We start from the raw sequence: 25,348 nt of genomic DNA on the forward strand, positions 1-25,348 counted from the left end.
GTTGTACTATTTGAAGATTTATTGGTTAGGGAGGCGAAATAAGAAAATGTGTCTTTTCTTCTTTGGTAGTCCCTCAGGGTCGAGGATGACTTGCTTCTACTCCAGGAGGGTGGGTTCGATGGTGGCTGAGTAGTCCAATCCCGGAGCCGCAGACTCTGCCACAGGTGGGGCAGGTAGTGTTTAATAAGGCGGGTGGGAGACGCTCTGGATTCTGCGCTCTTTCCGCTGCTTGCGCTTGGCCTCCACGTGCTCCACTCGGTGACGCTCGAAGTGATTGATGCCTTCGCGGATGCTTCTTCTCCAGTTTGGGCATTCAAGGAAAGCGATTCCCACGTGTCAGTGGGGATGTTGCATTTTTTTAGGGAGGCTCTGAGAGTGTCCTTATAGCGTTTCCTCTGCCCTCCTAGTGATCGCCTGCCATTGTGGAGCTCAGAGCAGAGCACTTGTTCAGGGAATCTTGTGTCAGGCATGCGGACAATGTGGCCCGCACATCGCAACTGGTTGAGCGTGACCAGTGCCTCGATACTGGGGATGTTAGCCTGGGAGAGAACGCTCAAGTTTGTACGCCTATCCTGCCAGTGGATTTGCAGGATTTTGCGGAGGCAACGTTGGTGATATCTCCAGGGATTTGAGGTGTCTGCTGTACATTGTCCCTGTTTCTGATGCGTACAGGAGGGCGGGGACCAAGGCTGCTCTGTAGACCATGAGCTTGGTGCTGGATTTGAGGTCTGTCTTCGAACAGTGTTCTTCAGGCGTCCGAAGGCTACACTGGCGCATTGGAGTCGATGTCTGCTCGCGCCGAGAGGAGGCTCCCGAGGTATGGGAAATTCTGGTATGGGAAATGATCCACGCTATCCAGAGGCTCACCATGGATCTTGGTGGTTGGGGGACAGTGTTGTGTGGCAGGAGCGGGCTGGTGGAGGACCTTTGTTTTCCGGATGTTTAGCCTGAGGCCCATTCTCTCGTACGCCTCGGAGAATGCGTCGAAGATAGTTTGTAGCTCGGTCTCTGAGTGTGTGCAGACGCAGGCGTCGTCTGCGTACTGCAGCTTGATGACAGAAGTCGGGGTGGCCTTGGTTCTGGCCTGGAGGCGTCGACGGTTGAACAGTTTCCTGCTTGTCCTGTAGGTTAGCTCCACTTCGGCGGGGAGCTTCATGGTGATGAGGTGGAGTTTTTTTTATTCGTTCATGGGATGTGCACGTCGCTGGTGAGGCCAGCATTTATTGCCCCTGACAAGGTGGTGGTGAGCCGCCTTCTTGAACTATTGCAGTCTGTGTGGTGAAGGTTCTCTCACAGTGCTGTTACGAGGGGAGTTCCAGGATTTTGACCCAGCGACGATGAAGGAACGGCGATATATTTCCAAGTCGGGATGGTGTGTGACTTGGAGGGGAACATGCAGGTGGTGGTGTTCCCATGTGCCTGCTGCTCTTGTCCTTCTAGGTGGTAGAGATCGCGGGTTTGGGTGGTGCTGTCGAAGAAGCCTTGGCGAGTTGCTGCAGTGCATCCTGTGGATGGTACACACTGCAACCACTGTGCGCCGGTGGTGAAGGGAGTGAATGTATAGGGTGGTGGATGGGGTGCCAATCAAGCGGGCTGCTTTGTCCTGGATGGTGTCGAGCTTCTTGAGTGTTGTTGGAGCTGCACTCATCCAGGCAAGTGGAGAGTATTCCATCACACTCCTGACTTGTGCCTTGTAGATGGTGGAAAGGCTTTGGGGAGTCAGGAGGTGAGTCACTCGCTGCAGAATACCCATCCTCTGACCTGCTCTTGTAGCCACAGTATTTATATGGCTGGTCCAGTTAAGTTTCTGGTCAATGGTGACCCCCAGGATGGTGATGGTGGGAGATTCGGCGATGGTAATGCCATTGAATGTCAAGGGGAGGTGGTTAGACTCACTCTTGTTGGAGATGGTCATTGCCTGGCACTTGTCTCCCGTGAATGTTACTTGCCACTTATAAGCCCAAGCCTGGATGTTGTTCCGATCTTGCTGCATGCGGGCTCGGACTGCTTCGTTGTTTGAGGGGTTGCGAATGGAGCTGAACACTGTGCAATCATCAGCGAACATCTTCATTTCTGACCTTATGATGGAGGGAAGGTCATTGATGAAGCAGCTGAAGATGGTTGGGCCCAGGACACTGCCCTGAGGAACTCCTGCAGCAATGTCCTGGGGCTGAGATGATTGGCCTCCAACAACCACTACCATCTTCCTTTGTGCTAGGTATGACTCCAACCACTGGAGAGTTTTCCCCGATTCCCATTGACTTCAATTTTACGAGGGCTCCTTGGTGCCACACTCGGTCAAATGCTGCCTTGATGTCAAGGGCAGTCACTCTCCCCTCACCTCTGGAATTCAGCTCTTTTGTCCAAGTTTGGTCCAAGGCTGTAATGAGGTCTGAAGCCGAGTGGTCCTGGCGGAACCCAAACTGAGCATCGGTGAGCAGGTTATTGGTGAGTAAGTGCCGCTTGATGGAATGTGTCGTCGACACTTTCTATCACTTTGCTGATAATTGAGAGTAGACTGATGGGGCGGTAATTGGCCGGATTGGATTTGTCCTGCTTTTTGTGGACAGGACATACCTGGACAATTTTCTACATTGTCGGGTTGATGCCAGTGTTGTAGCTGTACTGGAACAGTTTGGCTACAGGTGCAGTTAGTTCTGGAGCAGAAGTCTTTAGCACTACAGCTGGGATGTTGTCGGGGCCCATAGCCTTTGCTGTATCCAGTGCACTCAGCCGTTTCTTGATATCACGTGGAGTGAATCGAATTGGCTGAAGACTGGCTTCTGTGATGGTGGGGATATTGGGAGGAGGCCGAGATGGATCATCCACTCGGGACTTCTGGCTGAAGATGGTTGCAAACGCTTCAGCCTTGTCTTTTGCACTCACATGCTGGACTCCGCCATCATTGAGACTGGGGATGTTTGCAGAGCCTCCTCCTCCCGTTAGTTGTTTAATTGTCCACCACCATTCACGACTGGATGTGGCAGGACTGCAGAGCTTTGATCTGATCCGTTGGTTGTGGAATCACTTAGCTCTGTCTATAGCATGTTGCTTCCGCTGTTTAGCATGCATGTAGTCCTGAGTTGTAGCTTCACCAGGTTGGCGCCTGGTGCTGCTCCTGGCATGCTTTTCTCCACTCCTCATTGAACCAGGTTGATCCCCTGGCTTGTTGGTAATGGTAGAGTGAGGAATATGCCGGGCCATGAGGTTACAAATTGTGCTGGAATACAATTCTGCTGCTGCTGATGGCCCACAGCGCCTCGTGGATGCCCAGTTTTGAGCTGCTAGATCTGTTCTGAATCTATCCCATTTAGCACGGTGGTAGTGTCACACAACACGTTGGATGGTGTCCTCAGTGCGAAGACGGGACTTCGTCTCAACGAGGAGTGTGCGATGGTCACTCCTACCAATACTGCATTTGCGACAGGTAGATTGGTGAGGACGAGGTCAAGTAAGTTTTTCCCTCGTGTTGGTTCGCTCACCACCTGCCGCAGGCCCAGTCTGGTAGTTATGTCCTTCAGGACTCGGTCAGTAGTGGTGCTACCGAGCCACTCTTGGTGATGATATTGAAGTCCCCCACCCAGAGTACATTCTTTGCCCTTGCTACCCTCGGTGCTTCCTCCAAGTAGTGTTCAACTTGGAGGAGTACTGATTCATCAGCTGAGGGAGGGCGCTAGATGGTAATCAGCAGGAGGTTTCCTTGCCCATGTTTGACCTGATGCCATGAGATTTCATGGGGTCCGGAGTCAATGTTGAGGACTCCCAGGGCCATTCCCTCCTGACTGTATATCACTGTACCGCCACCTCTGGTGGGTCTGCCCTGGCGTTGGGACAGGGCATACTCAGTGATGGTGATGGAAGAGTCTGGGACGTTGGCTGAAAGGTATGATTCTGTGAGTATGGCTATGTCAGGCTGTTGCTTGACTAGTCTGTGGGACAGCTCTCCCAATTTTGGCAGAAGTCCCCAGACGTTAGTGAGGAGGACTTTGCAGGGTCGACTGGGCTTGGTTTGCCTTTGTCGTGTCCGGTGCCTGGTGGTCTGATGCCGGGTGGTCCGTCCAGTTTTATTCTTCTTATGACTCTTTTTTTAGTGGGATTTTACAACTGAGTGGCTTGCTCGGCCAATTCAGAGGCCGATTAAGAATCAACCACATTGCTGTGGGTCTGGAGTCACATATAGGCCAGACCGGGTAAGGACGGCAGGTTTCCTTCCCTAAAGGACAATAGTGTTGCAGCGAGGAAGATGGAGAAGTGCGTTGGTGCGATGACGCAGCCCTGCTTGACCCCAGTTTGCACTCGTATTGGGTCTGTGGTGGATCCGTTGGTGAGGATCACTGCTTGCATGTCATCGTGGAGCAGGCGGAGAATGGTGACGAATTTCTGCGGGCAGCTGAATTTGAGGAGGATGCTCCACAATCCCTCCCGGTTGACAGAGTCGAAGGCCTTTGCAAGTTCAAAAGGCCTTCAACAGAGTTTGATGCTGCTCCCTGCACTTTTCCTGGACTTGTCGCGCACTAAAGATCAGGTCCATTGTGCCTCTTGAGGGGCGGAAGCCGCATTGAGACTCGGAGGCGATTGAAGAGGATTCTCGCGATGACCTTTCCCGTGGCGGACAGTAGGGAAATTCCTCTGTAATTTCTGCAGTAGGACCTATCTCCTTTCTTGAAGATTGTCACAATTACGGCGTCTGAGATCTCCCGGCATGCTGTCTTCCTTCCAGACAAGGGTGATAAGGTCGTGTATTCGTGTCAAGAGTGCCTCTCCGCCTTATTTTCGTACTTCAGCGAGGATTCCATCTGCGCCGGTAGTCTTGTTTTTCAGCTGTCGAATGGCTTTTTCAACCTCACAGCAGGCTGGAGTTGTGCTGAGATGGTGGCGTGTTGCGGGATGGTGTCGAGGGCACTTACGTCGAGGACTGCGTCTTGGTTGAGGAGGTCCTCGAAGTGCTCTCGCCAGCGGGCATTGACTGCCTCTCTGTCTTTGATGAGCGTCTCTCCATTTTTGGCTCTCAGTGGGGTAAGTCCCTGGGTACTCGGACCGTAGATGGCTTTAATTGCGCTGAAGAAGCCGTGCACATCGTGGTTGTCGGTGAGTTGCTGAGTCTCCTGCGCTCTTTCCATCCACCATCTGTTCTTTCAGTCACGGGTTCTTTGTTGCACTTCAGCCCTTCAGTTGCCTGTAGGATTGTTTCCTCTCGCTTGAGTTTTGGTGGAGCTGCCAGTTCAGGAACGCCTTGCATTTGACTCTAGGAGATCCTGGATCTCCTGATCGTTCTCGTCGATCCAGTCTTGGTGTTTCCTGGTCGAGAGACTGAGCGTCTCCTCGCAGGTGCTGACTATGGTGGCTTTTAGGGCAAACCGGACGCTGTGGGCACTCTGCGGCTCCGGTTCTTTGCTTGTCGCCAGGTTGGTTGTAAGGCGACAGCTGATTAGGTCTTTCTTCTCAGGGTCTGAGTCCAGCGACATTAAGTCTCCTGAACCAGAGTTTTTTCTGCCGCTGCCGGTTTGGGGCCAGGTTGATGGAAATGGTGGAGTGGATTCGTCGGTGGTCAGTCCAGCAGTCGTCGGCTCCGGTCATGGTGCGGGTGATGCGGACATCTTCGCGGTCCCTCGCTCAGATGATGATGTAGTCTGTTAAGTGCCAGTGCTTAGAGTGGGGGTGTTGCCGTGAGGTCTTGTACTTGTACTTGTCCCTCTGGCGGAACAGGGTGTTCGTTATGACTAGGTCATGTTCTGAGCATTTCATCAGGAGGAGGATTCCATTGGGATTTGCTTTCCCTACGCCTTCCTTGCCTAACACGCCTTTCCAAAGGTTTGCGTCCCTCCCGACTCTGGCGTTGAAGTCGCCGAGAAGAATCAGCCCGTCTCCCTTTGGGAGACGGGACAGCGATTGGTCAAGGCTAGAGTAGAATGCCTCTTTTATCTTGTCCGTTGCGTTTAGGGTCGGGGTGTAGGCACTGACGACTGTGGTGTGCTGCTTCCAGGCCAGGGTGAGCCATAGGGCCATGAAGCGTTCATTTACCCCGCAGGGGGATTCGTTGAGACGTCCAACCAATTTGTTTTTTACGGCAAAGCCGACCCCATAGAGATGGTGTTCTTCTTCTGGTTTGCCTTTGCAGAAGAAGGTATATCCGCCGCCTTGTTCTTTAAGCTGGCCTTCTCCTTTCAGCCGTGTCTCGCTCAGGGTAGCGATGTCGATGTTGTAGCGCCGGAGTTCCCGGGCTGTGATGGCAGTGCGACGTCTGTCGCTGTTGAGATTGTCCATAAGGGTCCTGATGTTCCAGATCCCGAAATTCATTTGGGTGGGTAGGGTGGGATTGGAGTGGAAGATGCTTGTGCATGGATTCTTTTAACGTAGGTTGGTCATTGCACACCAACCACCACACGGTCCCAGCAGAGCGAGGTCTTGGCCCAATAGCAGGGAAATCCGAGACGATTGGAGACCAGACTCTGGTGTAGGACGGAGACCAACAAACACTCATTGTCCACAGTGGGAGCGGTGAGGGAGGAGCGGCAGCTGGGCGAGGCCAGGCGGCAACGCGGGGCCTACAAAAGGCCCAGAGGGAGCCAGGAGCAGTGGGGACAGCGGCAGTGGCAAGGGAGGAGCAGGAGCGGCAAGGCCCTGACCTGGGCGAGGCCGAGTTTAAAAATATGAATTAAATAAAACACTAACACAATAACCTTAAAAATTAGGGTTAAAATAGACAATTAAAAAAGAATGCATTTAAATTCAATCAATGAATAAAAATAAGTTTAAAAATGGGTTAAAAAGCCACCGGAGCCTCAGATTAAAAACCTGGCCCCTTCGATGTAGCAGGTGAATAAAACCCTGTTGAAGCGCCTGCCTGCGATGGGGGTGAAAGTGAGGACCTTCGGCATCATCTTCGACAGCGAAGGGGTAAGCAGCTACTTGAGCAGCGACGCGGTGTCAGGACAAGTGCTGCTGGAGGTGAGCGACGAGCTAAGGCTCTGAGGTTGGAAGCGAAGGGTTGCGCCCACGTCATTTGGAGCGATGCCCATGCCAATGGAACAACAATTCACTTGAATAATGCCAAACAGGCTGCGTTCGCACGCTGGAGCATTTCCAACCAGCACAGCCTCTCCTCGGCAACAAGCCGCAGCAGTTTTGGAGCTGAGGAGATTACCACACCGTTGCACCCGGGAGAGCGAGAGTCTGGGGAGCGGGAGAACTACCAGTCACAGAAATCCTCCAGCTTGGCTCAGTATTCTTGCCTTGTCCCTCAACCAACAAGAAAATGTGTATTTTACATCTTTCCCCATACAGAGAAACACCGACAGCTCTCTCAGTAAACTTTAAACCTTTTAACTTATTACAGTATTAGCAAGCTATAAATTCCTAACTTAAATAGATAAATTATATATACGAGATTCTTATGATCTTAAGCAGAATTGGTGGGTCCATCACAGCTCACCATCCTCAGCTTAGTGAATGTTATTGATGGATTGCTTTCTTGGCGATCTGGCAGCCTGTGCATGTGTACCTTTACCTCATTTGCCAGTTGGTTGGGATGTATCTCACCAGAAGAGAAGACTATTCCATTTTTGTTATTTCAGAGAACACCCCGTTACATTGCTGAATATTTGAATGCAAATGTACTTTGGTTCTCTCTTCACTTGCGCTATCTTTTTCAGTGCATATCCTCTCTTCCTCAGTCAGAAGGATCATAGACCATGTGCTATGACTATATCTTCCTATTCATGTCATTTCTGAAGGCCACTCTGCTGAATCCAGGTCACCTATTTGTGTACTTACTCAAATTGGTTTCAGAATGCCATGTTAATTGGTTAATTACTTCCCCTCCAACTTTGTATATCAATCTAATCTAGATAGAAAGGATTAGATAGAAAGGAAATTTCACAGTCAAGGCGTGGTGTATTTGGGCTATTCTTTTCGAGGGGAAGAACTTATAGGCTTTTGTCTTTTACAAATAGAGTGACTGTTTCTGGAGACTTCGTATTGTCTGAATTTTCCCCTGATTCATGTTCTGTTTTCTACCCTCCTATTCTCGAAGTGGTGACTCCTACCAGGATAGGATCCCACAAGGATCAACAACAGTTGTGTTGCTAGTGCTCACTCCATTGTCCTGACGGAAGTCAGCATGTTCATCAGACTTGGGACAAATGCTTGCCTGTACAAAGCAGATTGTTTTTCCTGCTACTGTACATTGGTGAACACCGTGTTTCTTATTTGAGTAGTTTTTCAATCAGGATGCTGCATCTTCTCGGGCAGTTGTGACTTTGTTCTCTCCAGTATTGACAGAAATGTGGTTACTCCTTTCATATATTTAAGTACGTTAATCTTTGCTAAGGGTAAATTTCTTTGTTAAATTCTTTCTTTGGCTAACATGAATTCTTCTAAATAACTTGTTTCGGTCCTCTTCGGCTGGTGAAGATCACTTACTCCCCAGTCCATTACCTAATGTTGGTAAGCCCCAGTCTGAAGGAGATGGAATTATTTCTCACTTTAGTAATTGCATTACTCAGAAATTGGGTTGTACATGTGCACAACTATTCTCTCCCATCTTCCTTCACTGAGCACTGACCCTTACATGCAACTGGCTGTGGAACATAAATTTGCAAAACTGGAGTCCAGAGGCTCCCATGGAGCCTGTGAGGTCATTACATTTCTGTCCATCTGTCACTTTTGAGATTCTCTGTATTGGTTGGCTTACTTGCAAATTATTTCTGTTGCCGTGTGTTAATAGGATAGGTTCTCTGCAATGATTGCACTGTTTTCCTTTGGGTAGCTGACACCGTCTTTCACAAGTTAGGATGGGGGTCCTTACGAACGTATCAATCTTTGAAAACATTAATAAGACTGTAGTCAGGGGCTTGAGTGTAATTGGGCAATGAAAATTGAATTTCCGAATTGCAGCAAACAGGAGGCCGTGGATATACAAGTCTTTTTGTGTGACCCGTTGTCGGATGGTGAGTCATCTTCCTTTCACGTGGAGCTGAGCTAAACCTTATGAATGTTTTTAAATTGCAGAATCAACCCTAAAGCTAAATTAACCCAACAAGTATGTGAGCAGTGTGGAACTAAAATCGCATTGTTTCCCCAGTTGCAGAAAAACTGCCTGCCATATTAGTGGTGTAACTCCTTAAGAGCCAGTTTACCCAAGCATCCAGTTATTTTTTTTATTCTGGTGTTTAATAATAGGAAGAGAGATCAGCGCTGTGTGTGTTTAATGGTGTGGTTTTCCTTTTCTCCCCTCAGTGCCTTGAAGCTGTTGTGTTCAGCTGCTCTTAAAAATTCTCTGTGCTGGGCTATCTGGCAATGGAATCTGATCTCCTTCACTGCTATTGCTTATGGCTCTGCTGATTATTCCTTTGGTTACTCTGGTTTCATTAAGCTGTTTAACTAAATCTTCACATTTTTTCCCTTTAAGACTGGAAAGAAGCCTGTTAAGGCTGTGTTGTGGGTGTCAGCAGATGGACTGCGAGTGGTGGATGAGAAAACTAAGGTCAGTTTACTGTTGTGTTCACTCCTGTGCCATAATTAGTTCTCATTTTTGCAGCCTTTTGCCTGGCATTGATCTTTCATTTCAAGGTACGTTAAACACATTGTCAACATTCTTTTTTGTCTTATGTGGCTTTTTAAAATCACAATATGGTTGTTTTTCCAAATTGTTTAATGCTCAAAAGATCATTAATTTTCTACTGGTACTCAATGCAGGAGCATATTGTGTTTTGATTTAGAGCTAAGGAAGCTGGCTGAAGAGGAGAATAGTGAAATGTTACAATTACATTTTGATGGTCCTAAGATCAGGCAATGAAAAATATTTTACTTGATGAATTATGACACAATTTTATACACTTAGTTGGAATTTCTTTATTGTGTTTAGTTGTACAAGTAACAGCAAAATTGAACAATTCAGTTTCTTGGGAATTACAAATTAAATCTCTAGATAATAGGTTAAGTGTATGGGTCGTGAATTAGAGTGGCTAAAGGAACTGGACAAAAATAACTTGGCTATCCTTCAAAGGTTGGACTTGATTTTTCTTCTTTCAATAATTATATTGCAACTATTTTTGGAATTGAAAATGCTAATCTCTACATATAGTCTTTCTGGTTGGTCCTGTTCCCTTGTCGCTTCCCATACTAGTACCCACCTTTCATATCTGCGGGAGGTACTGAAAGAGAGAACATTCATTAGAACATTCATTGTATTCTGAAGTTATAAACTAGGACTGTACTAAGTTAAGATTATCCCTTCTGAATTAAATTTCTACTTCCATTAAACCCATATTTTCGGTGGTAGGAGAAGCAGAAACCAGAAGCTGTCATCCTCATTTCTTACTGCCTTAAGAAACTGTGTTTTGGATTTCAGGGCAGTCACCATCAGTCTTTCATAGAGGCTGATCAGGAGAAACTCACTCATCTGTATTGTCTTGAAAGCTGAGGGAACCTTCTGGACCCAATCGTCTATATAATGGTTGTTATAATAACTAACACATCTGGATCTTTCATATCTGATCATCAGAATCACTTCTCACTTTCCTTCCATTGAAGACCATTACAGTACAAAGTGGACTAATGCTCCGCAGATGCCGTTGGCAATTTTTAGTGTAGTTAGAGTTATAGAGTCATAGAGTTATACAGCACGGATAGAGGCCCTTCGGCCCATCGTGTCCGCGCCGGCCATCAAGCCCTGTCTACTCTAATCCCATATTCCAGCATTTGGTCCGTAGCCTTGTATGCTATGGCATTTCAAGTGCTCATCCAAATGCTTCTTGAATGTTGTGAGGGTTCCTGCCTCCACAACCCTTTCAGGCAGTGAGTTCCAGACTCCAACCACCCTCTGGGTGAAAAAGTTCTTTCTCAAATCCCCTCTAAACCTCCCGCCTTTTACCTTGAATCTATGTCCCCTTGTTATAGAACCCTCAACGAAGGGAAAAAGCTCCTTAGTATCCATCCTATCTGTGCCCCTCATAATTTTGTACACCTCAATCATGTCCCCCCTCAGCCTCCTCTGCTCCAAGGAAAACAAACCCAATCTTCCCAGTCTCTCTTCATAGCTGAAGCGCTCCAGCCCTGGTAACATCCTGGTGAATCTCCTCTGCACCCTCTCCAAAGCGATCACATCCTTCCTGTAGTGCAGCGACCAGAACTGCACACAGTACTCCAGCTGTGGCCTAACCAGTGTTTTATACAGCTCCATCATAACCTCCTTGCTCTTATATTCTATGCCTCGGCTAATAAAGGCAAGTATCCCATATGCCTTCTTTACCACCTTATCTACCTGTCCGCCGCCTTCAGGGATCTGTGAACTTGCACACCAAGATCCCTCTGACCCTGTGTCTTGCCTAGGGTCCTCCCATTCATTGTGTATTCCCTTGCCTTGTTAGTCCCTCCAAAGTGCATCACCTCGCACTTTTCCGGGTTAAATTCCATTTGCCACTGTTCCGCCCATCTGACCAACCCATCTATATCGTCCTGCAGACTGAGGCTATCCTCCTCGCTATTTACCACCCTACCAATTTTTGTATCAGCAGCGAACTTACTGATCATACCTTTTACATTCATATCCAAGTCGTTAATGTAGACCACAAACAGCAAGGGACCCAGCACCGATCCCTGTGGTACCCCACTGGCCACAGGCTTCCAGTCACAAAAACAACCTTCGACCATCACCCTCTGCCTTCTGCCACTAAGCCAGTTTTGTATCCAAAGTGCCAAGGCACCCTGGATTCCATGGGCTCGTACCTTCTTGACCAGTCTCCTGTGGGGGACTTTATCGAAGGCCTTACTGAAATCCATGTATACCACATCCACTGCGTTACCCTCATCCACACGCCTAGTCACCCCCTCAAAAAATTCAATCAAATTAGTCAGACATGATCTTCCCTTGACAAAGCCATGTTGACTATCCCTGATTAATCCTTGCTTCTCCAAGTGGAGACTAATTTTGTCCTTCAGAATTTTTTCCAATAATTTTCCTACCACTGATGTTAGGCTCACTGGCCTGTAGTTCCCCGGTTTTTCCCCACTCCCCTTCTTGAATAATGGTACTACATTAGCGGTTCTCCAGTCCTCTGGCACATCCCCTGTGGCCAGAGAGGTTCTGAATATATGTGTTAGAGCCCCCGCAATCTTCTCCTCTGTTGAAGCCTGTGATTTGACCATTTCTGCCCTTCACAAGGCCTTTGGTACCTCAGCAGTGGTCACCCTCGCACAGTCCATGGGTGCCCTTTGGTTATGGCTACCTGGAATACCCAACCTTCTGGAATGGATCCTAACAGTATCTGTACAATTCATTCCTTGGAGGTGAGTGCAAGAGTGTTAGTTTTACATGGATGTCACCAAATCGTAGAAAAGGAAGGGAAACCATCATAAAACTGCATTTCCAATTGGTAGAAAATATTTGAGCACTAGTAGTAACAACCTCTTACCTGGAGGTGCTGCCGGGGGAAATATACAGGGCATCTACATGGTCTTCTCTCATGTTCTCCAACACTATAACCTTAACCTTGTTGCACAGATTATATTACTCAACTGACTGAGAAGCTGCTCCAGACATTTCTGCATAGTTTTTTCTGAAGTGCAGATCACGCCCATGGTGCGTTAAGCTCGCTCTTCTAATAAGAATCTACAAATATGACCATTAAAGTGCTTAAACCTAAATAGTTATTGCCATTCAACAAAAATATGCTAAATACCATTTTAAATTAAATGGGATTGGAGGCAGTTTGATATCGACTAGGATGATCACTAGTTTAATTTCCCAAAGAAATTATGATGCCTATCTATCGGTCTTCTGTTCATTTCTTATAAATAGCTTAATGCTACAAGAAGGATGTGTGACCTTGGAGCAGGAAGTAATGTGATGGATTGCTGTTGGCAGCATGCAACTATAAATCTCATTCTCCTGCAGCAGCCAAATGACTTGCTGTTTTAAACAATTGTGAAAATAGAACTCTAATAAAACATATTATAAAGCCTAATAGCTGCATAAAAATGTGAAGTTGATTCCGAGACTACAAATTCTCCTTCAGCTGAAGGAAGCTGCCCACACATCTGTGGTGAATATATATGAATGTTATTTACAAGGTGAATGATGGACTTTGTGTGACTGAGCTTAAGCTAAATTTAATATTTTTACTTAGTGATCTAAGTGCAGTCAGATATTACCACTTTACTCGATACCTCAATCTTCAGGCTTTGATGCCCTGTTGATGATTACAGCAGTCTATAAGTAAGAGAATCTGATGCCCTTCAGAGCTGTAAAACTAAACAATAAATCTGTTTGAGGTTGCCTTGTAACCAATGCAAGCTGAAGCACCAGGCGCTCAACTAGGAGATCAGAGTCTGAGTGGCAGTTTTGATTGATGAGCAGTCTTTAGCTTTCCTGAGAAGAAGTGTTTCCAATCTTGGCTGGATCATTTGGGAGACGGAGAGAAAATATCTGCGGAGAGATTACTCGCAGTTTATCTAGGACTAACTTGTAGGAACAATTCACATTTGAAGGTAAGTCTCTCGGCTTTACTTCAATCTAGAGCAAAAAGACAGTTCAGATATGGTAGGATTAATGAGATGTTATAAAGCATTCAATACTTGGCTTAAACTATCAAACATTTTACTTTTTCCTTTCTCTGAATTTGTTCTGGTGGTGTTCAAAACAAAAATAAAAATGACACACCAGTGGCCTAACATGTAACAGTACTGCCTGTTGTTAGGGTAAGTCACAATGATCAGAAGGTCCCTTGTTTGATTCCTGCTTTCTCACCAAGGGCTGCTGTCAGAGGCACATTTAATCTGTATGTTCCTGGATTATGGGTAAGAATCAGATAAGGTTCCTGCTTTTGATGGCTATACAGTGACTCTTGCTGGACGAGTAAGGATGGGATCAGGCAGAGAGAGAGAGGTCAGACCTCAAATCTTGGATTGATAATTTTTATCTAGCCAGTGTAGTAATAAACACTGTGCATGGCCAACAACAGACTTGGAATTGGTTAGCCATAGTGAATGCATAGCTGTCACGCCAGGTGTGTATTGATGCCATGTTCATATTACTTAGTGGAATTGTGGCGTTGACCATTCAGTTTCTCCTCCTTGTCCTTGACGCTGCCCTATTTGTACTATGGGCTGAAGGGCGCAAAGAGTGACTGCTGGCGACTGCTTGCCTGACTGCTGTCCCTGTTCTTCTGTCCAGGCTGTAATTGAAGCAGTTTTCACAAGACCGACCTGTGATTTGGCTCAGCTTTGCAGAATGGAGATTTAAGAAAGAATGAATGCAGCATTTACCCAAACTGCTGTGCATGCATACTTCATGCTGATCTACGTGTATTTTTTGCAGTGCTATTTTTCAATTCTAAAAAGAGCTACATTCCTGGTAGAACCTCGCATAATTGCTTGTTTCATCTGGGATAGAAGGAAAAGAAGAAGAATGAACTTTATACAGCGTCTTTCACAACCTCAGGATGTCCCAAAGCATTTTACAGCCAATGAAGCACTTTTGAAGTGTAATGTTGGAAACATGACTGCCAGTTTATGCACAGCAAGCTCCCATAAATAGTAATGAGACAATGACCAGATCATCTGTTTTTAGGTGTTGGTTGAGGGATAAATATTGGCCAGGAGAGAAGACCCCCTTCTACTCTTCGGATAGTGTCGTGGAACCTTTTGCGTCCACCTGAGAGGACAAGCTGAGTCTCTTTAACATTTTACCTCCGACAGTGCAGCACTCCCTCAGTACTGCACTCGGAGTGTTGGCCTGGATTATGTGCTCAAGTCTCGAGTGGGGCTTGAACCCGTGACATTCTGACCCAGAAGTGAGAGTGCTACCCACACAGCCACGGCTGACTTGCAGAAGTGAAAGCGACATAAGAACAGGAGCAGACCATTCAGTTTGAGCCTGTTCCGCCATTGAGTTAGATCTTGGCTGATTTGTATCTTAACTCCATCTACCAGCCTTGGTTTCGTAACCCTTAATACCCTTGCCTAACAAAAATCTACCAATCTCAGTTTGAAAGTTTTCTATTGACCCCTAGCCTCAAAAGCTTTCTGGGCAGAGTGTTCCAGATTTCAGGCATATTAATTAGTCCATCAATGTTTAAGCTGAGTGAGCAATAAAGAAATCCATCAAAAAGATGGCTTTTGGCTTTATTCATCCCTACTGGTGGGACAAACAGTTGACCTCCCCCCCCCCCCCCCCCCGCCCCCCCTCCCCCACAGCCTGCTGAATCAAGCAATGTCTCTGCTTGCTGTGCACAATTGCATTTAACTTTGTACCTAGCAACCTATGTGTATGTTTTTAGTTCATATACTTACCCCTTAGCCGCCTAAATTGAAAGATTTATGTTTTTAAAAGAAAGGAGGGAAGAAAGGAGGGAAGAGAGGACGAGGTGAAGTGTGGGGATGGGGCAGGAAGAGAGAGAGGCGGGACAAGCAGCAGACTTAAAGTTGATGAAAGGAGAGCTCCTATTGGGAGGGTGAATGGCAGCAACAGGTTAACGTGGGGAGTGAGAGTGAATTAAGCAGGCTTATGAAATGGGAGAGTTGGTTTGAGATGAGATGGGGCTGCGAGTTGCTCCGGTGTTTGGGGAGAGTACAAGAGTCCAGAGTATTGGACAATGTGGTGGTTCCTGGGAGTTGTACTCTGGTTGCTTGGTTACATCGCATCAGTCTCACAGTATAACTGTGCGGCTGACATGACTTTGCCAAGCTTCTCGTGCAAATGCTGTGATGGAGGTTAGGCAGCAACTCATTGAAGCTTAGTGTGATTGTTCAGCTTGGAACTGCTGGGCAGTGAAGCATCAGGGGAGGGTGTGCCCAAGGTCTGCCATGTTAATGAGGCACAGCAGGCAGGTTGAGTAGGGCAATGCATGGGAGGAGGAGGAGAATTGGACTGATTGGAAGGTGGGATGGATAAGTTTATGGGTAGCTTGTGATTTTTTTTTTCTGAACTGTTGAAATTTTCATGTTTTAATACAAACGTCATTTTTTAGGTGTGTATAATGTGATGTATGGGGACCTGTCAAGGCTGTATCTTGTAGAAAAAAAAGTGTTTTTTAAAATAAAATGATTCGCTACAATTTCATTTTGGTGAATATTGAGAAAATTTAAATTGTGCAGAAAAGTTTTGTGTAAAGTAATTGGTAGTCACCAATTAGAAAAGGGAAAAACATGGACACTTATCGAGTAAGGAAGAGGGGAATTGACTGGCTCAGTGGTCATTATGTAGACATAAGTTACAAGAAATTGGATAAAGATAATGGATGGACCCAGTTCAATAATACAGGCACCATTTTTAACTAACAATCCACTGGGTCAGTTTAAAAAATAGCACTCAACCGATGAAGTATCACATTTACAAAAAAATGCACTTTTTATATTTACACTCTTTGGAAATGTGTAAATCTACGACAACAAGCTCTGAACAAACATTAGCTTTTCTTCTGGAAAAAATTGTTTCATTAATCTGCCAGCACACTCCAGAATTCACTAAGAATATTTAATTGTATACAGTTCAAGACTGCCATCTGGTGTCTGACTGAAAAACAATTGGATTTATTATAAAAATAATTCTGGTGGGTGACCAAATTTTGGACACTTCCAGAGTAGCTGGATTGGGTATGGACAATCACAGCATATTGGCAGAGTGTTAAATTTTTCATTATTTTTGTATCTTTTTTTTCCTCTTGTTTACAGGACCTTATTGTTGATCAAACTATAGAGAAGGTATCTTTCTGTGCCCCTGACCGAAACTTCGACAAGGCCTTCTCCTACATTTGTCGAGATGGTACAACCAGGCGTTGGATCTGTCACTGCTTCTTGGCTGTAAGAGATTCAGTAAGGGAGCCCCTTTCATTCCTTTATATTAATGTTGGCTGATATATTGATGGAGGACAACATTCGACTTTGGTTGGTGGGGGACGCAAAACTGAGGTCAGATTGCCCGAGATCAGTTTGTGCGCGACTCTTAAGTGATTCTTTGTCCTGTTGACGTGAGTAGCATTACAGCTCGAGTGCCAGGTGTCAATGGGTGGTGGCTACCCTGTTGCAAAATTGCCATACTTGCTTGAAATCAGAATACTTTTTTTTTTAAGAATGAGGTCGTTCGATGCCCCAGCTCATTGGAACTCTATCACACAGCATCAGAGTGGTCGGACGTGGTGTCGCACAGTATTCAGACCATCAGTTGTGCTGCACAGTTGGGGGGAGGGAGGTCGGCACTTCACAGGGAGTGAGATAAAATTGGTTGGAGTTGCCATTGGCCATTCTTGCACTGTACTTTGTGGCAGGTTACAGAATAGTCTTCTGGATGCCTTTGTGTAGGTCATCTACCTTTCCAACTGCATTGAGGATGGATACTTCCTCACCCTAACCAATTGAAAGATACAGCATGCCTGTCTATTGAAGTAATATTTTCAGGCATTGCAGAAGTATTCCGTTCCATCTGCACTTTTATTATTTTTTTATATCCGGCCTTTATTTTATAAATCAATTTTCTTATGCAGGTGCTGACTCATTCTGGGATACAGTTCCACAGACACTTGCAACCTTCTAGTATCTCACCCATTGTGTGAATCTGGTCAGTGAGTGTTGAAGGATGTTACAGCCAAGACCAGTCCTGTTCTCATCTGATGTCCACAGGCACACTTTCCACTTCAGGCAGAAGCAAGAGCTTTGGCTTTTTGTCTCCTAGCCACTGCCCTGACCAAGCACAGACTAGGAATAGAACCTGTGGTCCCCTGGTCTGTGTGGTTTTGTATCGCACCACATCGAGATTTACACCCCGATCCTTTGGGTGTGCTACCTGACATCCTTGCAAAGCAGATTTCTGTATTAACACTTGTCAGTATGATTTTTGCAAATTTCAAAAACTAAGTATTGAAATGGAAAGTGAAATGTCTGGAACCAGATATGGTGTAAACTTGTAGTTGATTTTGTATTTGTTCAGAAATGCTAGCATAGGCTTCAAGATGCTTGATCGTTTTCTTTGAAGAGCAATGAAGTCCATGGCCACATGTCAATCTGAGATACAATAATCTATTGAGATACAAGGAACATTACAGTTCAATAGGCTTTTGTACTGCCCAAGGTTTGAGAAGTGGTGTGCCATTGCTTGTTCCTCCGAGACAAAATTACTTAATTATACATTAGGTGATAGAATCTCCTGTTGCTTTCATTTGGAATCCAGATTTGAAGCAAAATTTGGGCTTCACATTTTGAATGCATTATGATTCCTCACCCATACACCAGCACTAGCAATTCCAGTTCCAGAGAAAAAAAGTGCCAGAGATAAGCTCCCCAAAACCATTAAATGAGTTTTTCAGAAGCCCAAGAACACTGGCAGATGGAAGTTTTAACTTCTTTCCAAGTGTGCATGTAATGTAAGGTTATCAACTAGATTTTCTATCTACGACTCTCAAGAGCAGACTGAATTTTGCTGCTGCCACCGATTGGATTGATACATTACACTGTCGTGTGCAGTGAGATTTTCACTTTCAAATTTTTGAATTTCTTCCTACCCCACTTTAAAATGAAGATGGTAAGCGCTATAATGTCTGCTCTCTCCACTTCCAATGGCTGTATGCAAAAATGCACCATGTGGAGTGAAACATACAGTTCAGAAAGGACTCTGGCTCCTCCCTGTTTGTTTTCTTGTCAATTTCCCCCCTCCCCTGCAAGGCATTGACTCTTTGGAATATGGTTCCACAGCTGCTGGGGATTGAACATGGGATCTTACGAGTCCTTCATAACTGAGCTACTCACTGAGTCATCACAGAGTTGCATTAGCCTATCTATGCCTAGGTGATAGAAGCAATAAAGTTGGGCACATGATCGATAATGCTGAATGTGCTGTTTGTGGTTGATGTGTGGGATTGTATAGGAAATAGAAGACCTTGGTGTTTGCACACATTAACAATATTGCACTGTTCCTCAGGGTGAGCGGTTAAGCCATGCTGTAGGCTGTGCTTTTGCAGCATGTTTGGAGCGGAAGCAGAAGCGAGAGAAGGAGTGTGGTGTTACCGCCACATTTGACGCTAACCGAACCACATTCACCAGGGAAGGTTCCTTTCGAGTAATCACAGCCACTGAACAAGCAGAGCGAGAAGAAATCATGAAACAATTGCAGGATACCAAGGAAGGTACAGAGCGAAAATGAAACTTTATGCAACATGTTTAATGTAAACTTGGGCCTCTACACTTCAACCATGTACTAATCAGCTTTCCATCTCATCTGGTCCCGTTCATCAAATGTAACCACTCAAACTTGCTGAATTCATCGCACTCTAAAAGGAAAAACACACAAAAAAAAACTAGCCCAGCGTATTTTTATGGAGTTGGCTTTCACCAGATATTTTGAATTTTTATCTCCTTTTCCTAGTCTGACCCGACTTCCACATCCGAGAGGGCAGGCTGCATTTACCTGCCTGGGCACCAAGAACTGCCCGGTCACGAGTATCCCCTCCAGTCACAGCAATCTCCTTTTGCTGTCACCTCACCCAGTGCAATTCAAATAAGAAACTGAGTGGAACAAGACTCAAATCTGCATCCACCAGCCCTCCATGCCATACTGAGCGTTAACACTATGCTTCCCTACCCCAGCCTTTTTCGAAGCCTTGCACATTTCCTGAATGTGTCAGTTTGGTAATGTTCAAAAAAATTCCAGTTCAAAAGTAGAATTATAAAGTAATTAGCAGTCTGTTATCATTGATCCTCAAACTGAACAATTAAGCCATCGTGTATATGTTAGAAGAATGTTCATTTCTTCTATCAGATCTATTAGTGTGATTCAAACAGTTCTCATAATTGTTGTGACTGATTTGAGCTTTGTGACTGATTTGAGCTTTGTGACAAATTGCAGAGCAGTGCTAGAAGTTTCCATCACCTCTAAGCAATAGATATGAGATTTTTTGAAGGCTCAATGCAATTATGTTATGTGCTTTATACAAGAACAGTACAGGGAATGAGATGACTTGGAATTGTGGAATGCAGAATTTAGGTGGTAGGAAATATCTTCATTGTGTCCCATGGAAACTGATCCAGAGATACTCAAGGTGGAAAAACTACTGGCTAAGTGCACAACTGCCACGATAGGCTCCAATGAAAAAGGCCCTTTGGCCATTTGATCCAGCCCTTCAAGAAAATCAAGTCTACCATGTTCTCTATACATGCAGCACTGTCAGCTGCTCTGTGCAAACCAATGGATCAACTTGAGATGCCCAGCTAAGAAATCAGACCAATTCTGGATGCAGGCACTTCAGCATATTCCTTCCTCAATAGAGACCGACATGTAACTATTTCACTCTTCCTCGTTCACTCCACATACAAATGAACAGACCACCTGGGGTGGAAGGTGAGGGGGCAGTCACTTTTTAAGAGTTTGGTGCTTTACAAGATCCATATCGATCACGTGGTCCTTCCCTGCTATATATAGTGCTTTATTCTCAACACTATTTGCAAGGTAACTGCAGGGAGCAATTTGCATACTTTCATGAAGCAATACTGTTTGATCTGACAGCTCAAGCCAACAAGTGGTGCTCCAAATTGGCCTCATTCAGTCATACAGCGTACAGCTCTTTTTTCTATACAACTTTTTGGCATATGTAATTTGCCACTGGAAGTGAACAAATGAGGAAGAATATCAAATTACCTCCTACAGAGATTATGTTCTCATTCCTTGAATATAGTTCAAACCACACTCATGAAGCATCTTCCCTGTCACTTAGTGTTCTCTTTTGATATGGTGCAATTGGGGCTACCCAATTCATGTGTCTTAATTACTTGCAGTAACTCAGTTTTTCTGATGCTGCCTCCTGTTGAATGAGTTTGAGGCATGATTACAGAATAAGGTTCTATATATGGCAGCAGTAAGGAAAACCATGTGACCAATAAGGCTTTTTTGTAGTACCAAACTCTTAATGGGACTTTGTATCGGTGCTTTTTATTCCTACATGGTGGCTGTGTTCAAAGAATGAGGAAGACCGTACATAAAATAAGTGATTTAACACTTCACAGTTCATCACTTAAATATCTCAAATCCATAGAGGTCATTCAGCTCATGTCTGTGCTGCTTTGTCCCATCCTACTACTCCAATTTTTTCTTTTCCATATATTTATCCTTTTCCCTTTCAGAAACAGCGATGAACTCTGCTTTCAGCACTGTTTCTGATGGGACATTCCATGTCCTTACAACTATCTGTATATAAAAAAAATTCCTAACACCTCCCATCATTATTTGGTTGTCTGCACTTTATCCTCAAGATACTGTCTCACCATCCTGTGCAAATAGCGAACATCCTTCGTGATTTTGAACACCTCTATCAGAAGTCATCTTAACCTTCTCTTAGTGAAAAGAGTCCAAATTTCTCTAGTCTAAATAGCTAGCGCCTCTCTTCCCTGGCATCATCGCGAATCTCTTCTGCACCCTCTCCATGGCCTTGCTATTCTGCCTCAAGTGAAGCACCCAAAACTGGACATAGTATTCTAACTGCAGCTTCGCCAGGCTTAACATTACCTCTTTGCTTTTGCACACTTTATTTATAAAACCTAGAATCTCATGCTTCATCAAGTTGTCTTCCCACTTTTAAAGATTTGCGTATCTGAACCCCTAAGTGTCTCTGTTCTTCCACTCCTTTTAAAGTTTTACCATTTTGTTGATATTTCCTCTCTTTATTCTTCCTTGCAAAAGGTTTCAACAATATCTTGCATTTATACAGCGCCTTTAAAGTAGTAAAACATCCCAAGGCGCTTCACAGGAACGTAAGCAAACAAAAGTTGACACTGAGCCAAAGAAGATATTAGGAGAGGTGATTAAAGGCTTGCTCAAAGATGTAGGTTTTAACGAGAGTCTTAAAGGAGGAAATAGAGAAAGGTTGGAGAGGCAGCGAGGTTCATGGAGGTAATTCCAGAGCTTAGGACTTATTCAGCTGAAGGCACAGCAGCCAATGATGGGGCAAAGGTAATGCGGGAAAGTGTAAGCGGCCGGAGTTGGAGGAACGCGGAGATCTCTGGAGGGTTGTAGAGCTGGAGGAGGTTACAGAGAAAGGGAAGGGGGACGCCATAGAGGGATTTGAATACGAGCATGAGAATTTTTAAATTGAGGCGTTGCCGAACCAGGAGCCAATTCGGTCAGTGAGCACAGGGGTGATGGGTGGAAGCTACATAGAATTACTTCGAAATGTACAGCACAGAAACAGGCCATTCAGTTCAACTTGTCCATGCCAATATTCCACACAAGCCTCCTCCCACCCTACTTCATCTAACCCCAACATATCCTTCTAATACTTTCTCCCTCATGTGTTTATCTAGCTTCCCCTTAAATGCATCTATGCTAGTCACCTCAGCTACTTTTGGTAACGAGTCCCACATTCTAACCTCTCTCTGGGTAAAGAAGTTTCTCCTGAATTCCCTATTGGATTTATTAGTGACCATCTTTTTTTTGAATTCGTTCATGGGATGTGGGTGTCGCTGGCGAGGCCAGCATTTATTGCCCATCCCGAATTGCCCTTGAGAAGGTGGTGGTGAGCCGCCTTCTTGAACCGTTGCAGTCCGTGTGGTGAAGGGTCTCCCACAGTGCTGTTGGGAAGGGAGTTCCAGGATTTTGACCAAGCGACAATGAAGGAACGGCGATATATTTCCAAGTCGGGATGGTGTGTGACTTGGTGTTGTTCCCATGTGCCTGCTGCTCTTGTCCTTCTAGGTGGTGGAGGTCGCGGGTTTGAGAGATGCTGTCGAAGAAGCCTCGGCGAGTTGCTGCAGTGCATCCTGTGGATGGTACACACTGCAGCCAATATGTGCCGGTGGTGAAGGGAGTGAATGTTTAGGATGGGAAAGAGGATTTCCAGATTTTATTTAATTAATTGAATTAAAATACTAGTATCAGTAATGATAGCCATGAAACTACCGGATTGTCGTAAAAACCCATCTGGTTCACTAATGCCCTTTAGGGAAGGAAACCTGCCGTCCTTACTCGGTCTGGTCAAAATGTGACTCCAGACCCACAGCGATATGGTTGATTCTTAATTATCCTCTGAAATGGCCTAGCAAGCCACTCAGTTGTACAATCTCGCTGAAGAAAGTCACAAGAATAAAACCGGATGGACCACTCGGCACCAGACAGGACAAAGGCAAACCAAGCCCAGTCGACCCTACAAAGTGTTCCTCACGACCATCTGGGGACTTGTGCCAAAATTGGGAGAGCTGTCCCACAGACTAGTCAAGCAACAGCCTGACATAGCCATACTCACAGAATCATACCTTTCAGCCAACGTCCCAGACTCTTCCATCACCATCCCTGGGTATGTCTTGTCCCACCGGCAGGACAGACCCACCAGAGGTGGCGGAACAGTGGTATACCGTCAGGAGGGAGTCCTCAACATTGACTCCGGACCCCATGAAATCTCATGGCATCAGGTCAAACATGGGCAAGGAAACCTCCTTATGATTACCTTATGATGAATCAGTCCTCCTCCATGTTGAGCACCACTTGGAGGCAGCACTGAGGGTAGCACGGGCACAGAATGAACTCTGGATGGGGGACTTCAATGTCCATCACTAAGAGTGGCTCGGTAGCACCACTACTGACCGAGCTGGCCGAGTCCTGAAGGACATAACTGCCAGACTGGGCCTGCGGCAGGTGGAGAGCGAACCAACATGTGGGAAAAACCGACTTGACCTCGTCCTCACCAATCCACCTGTCGCAGATGGATCTGTCCATGACACTATTGGTAGGAGTGACCACCACACTGTCCTCGTGGAGATGAAGTCCCATCTTCACACTGAGGACACCATCCAACATGTTGTGTGGCACTACCACCGTGCTAAATGGGATAGATTAAGAACAGATCTAGCAGCTCAAAACTGGGCATCTATGAGGCGCTGTGGGCCATCAGCAGCAGCAGAATTGTATTCCAGCACAATCTGTAACCTCATGGCCTGGCATATTCCTCACTCTACCATTACCAACAAGTCAGGGGATCAACCTTGGTTCAATGAGGAGTGCAGGAGCAGCACCAGGCGTACTTAAAAATGAAGTGCCAACCTGGTGAAGCTACAAGACAGGACTACATGCATGCTAAACAGCAGAAGCAACATGTTATAGACAGAGCTAAGTGATTCCACAACCAATGGAACGGATCAAAGCTCTGCAGTCCTGCCACATCCAGTCATGAATGGCGGTGGACAATTAAACAACTAATGGGAGGAGGAGGCTCCATGAATATCCCCATCCTCAATGATGGCAGTCCATCATGTGAGTGCAAAAGACAAGGCTGAAGCGTTTGCAACCATCTTCAGCCAGAAGTGCCGAGTGGATGATCCATCTTGGCCTCCTTCCGATATCCCCACCATCACTGAAGCCAGTCTTGAGCCAATTCGATTCACTCCATGTGATATGGCTGAGTGCACTGGATACAGCAAAGGCTACGGGCCCCGACAACACCCCGGCTGTCGTGCTGAAGTCTTGTGCTCCCGAACTAGCCGTGCCTCTTGCCAAACTGTTCCAGTATAGCTACAACACTGGCATCTACCCAACAATGTGGAAAATTGCACAGGTATGTTCTGCCAACAGAAAGCAGGACAAATCCAATCCGGCCAATTACCGCCCCATCAGTCTACTCTCACCTTTCATCGCTTTGCTGATGATTATCGTCGACAGTGCTATCAAGCGGCACTTACTCACCAATAACCTGCTCACCGATGCTCAGTTTGGGTTCCGCCAGGACCACTCTGCTCTGGACCTCATTACAGCCTTGGTCCAAACATGGACAAAAGAGCTGAATTCCAGAGGTGAGGTGAGAGTGTCTGCCCTTGACATCAAGGCAGCATTTGACAGTGTGGCACCAAGGAGCCCCTTGTAAAATTGAAGTCAATGTGAATCAGGGGAAAACTGTTCAGTGGCTGAAGTCATACCAAGCACAAAGGAAGATGGTAGTGGTTGTTGGAGGCCAATCATCTCAGCCCCAGGACATTGCTGCAGGAGTTCCTCAGGGCGGTGTCCTAGGCCCAACCATCTTTAGCTGCTTCATCAATGACCTTCCCTCCATCATAAGGTCAGAAATGGGGATATTCGCTGACTATTGCATTGTGTTCATTTCCAATCGCAACCCCTCAGATAATGAAGCAGTCCGTGCCCGCATGCAGCAAGACCGGAACAACATCCAGGCTTGGGCTGATAAGTGGCAAGTAACATTCGTGCCAGGCAATGACCATCTCCAACAAAAGAGTCTAACCACCTCCCCTTGACATTCAATGGCATTACCATCGCCGAATCCCCCACCATCAGCATCCTGTGGGTCACCATTGACCAGAAACTTAACTGGACCAGCCATACAAATACTGTAGCTACAAGAGCAGGTCAGAGGCTGGGTATTCTGCG

The 25,348-nt window shown here is 45.8% G+C and overlaps 1 protein-coding gene across 8 annotated transcripts in view; it reads left to right on the top strand.

The window, feature by feature from the left end:
- Positions 1–25,348, top strand: part of numb (NUMB endocytic adaptor protein) — a 173,123-nt gene that overhangs the window by 137,262 nt on the left and 10,513 nt on the right. For all 8 annotated transcript variants that reach the window (XM_067991133.1, XM_067991136.1, XM_067991138.1 and 5 more), the window contains 3 exons: positions 9,410–9,484; positions 16,672–16,812; positions 18,911–19,115. In XM_067991133.1, the coding sequence (XP_067847234.1) occupies positions 9,410–9,484; positions 16,672–16,812; positions 18,911–19,115 (421 nt within the window). The remainder of the gene's footprint in view (positions 1–9,409; positions 9,485–16,671; positions 16,813–18,910; positions 19,116–25,348) is intronic.

Source organism: Heptranchias perlo, chromosome 10 (genome assembly GCF_035084215.1).
Source record: "Heptranchias perlo isolate sHepPer1 chromosome 10, sHepPer1.hap1, whole genome shotgun sequence".
Lineage (NCBI taxonomy): Eukaryota > Metazoa > Chordata > Chondrichthyes > Hexanchiformes > Hexanchidae > Heptranchias > Heptranchias perlo.